Below are 1,897 nucleotides of genomic sequence, written 5' to 3' on the forward strand. Positions count from 1 at the left end.
TTTATTAAGTATTAAAATCATTTTGAATAGTAACAACAATTTTACCGAATACATTTTTGTAACTTTTGCTTGCTGAAAACCACTTTTATTTTAATTTACCAAACATAACTGTTATAATTTTTGAAAAATTAATGTCAATAAACTACTTTTAAAAGATTAAAACTTTACTAAAAAATCAGCACACAAAAAAGGTTTAAAAATTAAAACAAAATTTCTATGCAAGATATAAGTTAATTTCTAGTAATGTCCATCATATAATTAATTGGTATATATTTCTAATTTTCTTTCTACAAAGTGTCTTCATGTACCTATAGATAGAAGAAAAATAAATTATGCCTCTCATACATGTTAGAGAAATTGTTTTTCCAAAATTGATATTATTGTCCACATAATGAGGCAATTTTCAACAAAGCTATTTGATGTGGTAACTGCACCAGAGGCAGAGGGGTCTGTGGGCACAGGCACTGAACCAAAGACATTTGCTCCACTTGTGTTTGTTGTGTTTAAGATTGATGAACTTGTGCTGAAAAATTTAGGCACTAAATGTTAACAAGATTGAAAAATAAATAAATAAATAACAATTTCAAATATGTGGTTAAAGATTGTTGTTACCTGGTGGATGGATATTGACATGTCCCAGAATCTGGAAATGATCAATAAATTATCAGAGTTAATTTAGATGACATTAAGGTAAGAGAAAAATTAGATCTCAAAAATAATATTCACTAAATGGTGCTTATAAATCATAGTGCATTATTTGTATTCTCCATAATAACTTAAAAAAAGTATAGATTGATAAATTTAGACAAATTTACCATAATAAACCTAATAATCCAAATGTACTAAACTACTAATGTCAGTTGTATAATCCAAATCATGTGGCTAATTTTTTATGGAAAAGTATAGGTAAACAATGAAAATATTAAACAATATAAACAATAGATATATCGGATGTTCATTTTATTAGTGTACGGATGGTTATTTTAATATTAAAATTTAGAGAGTTAAATTAGAGGTGTAGTGTGTTTTGATTTGATTGGTGGTTGTTTATATTGTTCAATAAAATCATTGTCCCCCTAGCATTCCCCATTTTTTATATATATATGGATAATTTTAATGTGAAATACAAAAATATTTGATTATTTTAATATTTTAATTATCGTAATAATAGCACAAAATATCACTGACATTTTGTAAAAAAACAATTAATTATAAAAAACAAAATATCATTCATATTTTGTAAAAACAAAATATTTTTTTAATTATGAAAAAACAAAACGTTATCCTTATTTTGTAAAGACTCACATCAGTGTATAACACATAATTTAAGTTATTTTTGAAAAATTTATTCTTAATAATCTGATATTAGAAAAAAAATTCAAATCATATAGTATATAATGGACCAAATTTGAATTCATATTGTCCTTCTTTAAATTATGTATACACTTTTAAGAATAATTAAAAAAAAAAATTGTAGTAATAAAGAACAACCGTAGATATTGACAAGATACAGCTTCCAATAAAGTGAGAAAAAGGCAAAAAGCTTGTGTGTTGCATAGTCAGGAGCAACTTTTGTAGTTACTATATATCTCTCCAGACCCCAAGGCACTTTCACAATCTATTCAAAGATGCAATAAAGGTTTTTCCTTTTATTTAGTATTTAATTATTTATTACTATTTATTTTTATATTGTTTCTGAAAAAATTAAAGGAACCTAATAATTTCACAAATAAAGGGATATGTCGTTTTATGTGGCCCGTTTTCTATCAAAGGTACTCTGATTGCCTAGTATAGGATAGGGTAAAGATTAGAAGTTTTAATTTATTTTTTAATTATTTTTTTAATATTTGAATAAATACACTTTTAAATATGTATATGAAAATTGTAATACCAAATA

At 24.5% G+C, this 1,897-nt stretch overlaps 1 protein-coding gene across 1 annotated transcript in view; it reads right to left on the reverse strand.

The window, feature by feature from the left end:
• Positions 231-1,897, reverse strand: part of LOC107639775 (glucan endo-1,3-beta-glucosidase 12) — a 5,072-nt gene continuing 3,405 nt past the window's right edge. Inside the window, exons 3-4 of the mRNA XM_016343409.2 lie at positions 613-643; positions 231-523 (exon numbers count right to left, since the gene is read on the reverse strand). Of these exons, the coding sequence (XP_016198895.1) occupies positions 349-523; positions 613-643 (206 nt within the window). The 3' untranslated portion in view covers positions 231-348. The remainder of the gene's footprint in view (positions 524-612; positions 644-1,897) is intronic.

This window comes from Arachis ipaensis, chromosome B01 (assembly GCF_000816755.2).
Source record: "Arachis ipaensis cultivar K30076 chromosome B01, Araip1.1, whole genome shotgun sequence".
NCBI classification, from domain to species: domain Eukaryota; kingdom Viridiplantae; phylum Streptophyta; class Magnoliopsida; order Fabales; family Fabaceae; genus Arachis; species Arachis ipaensis.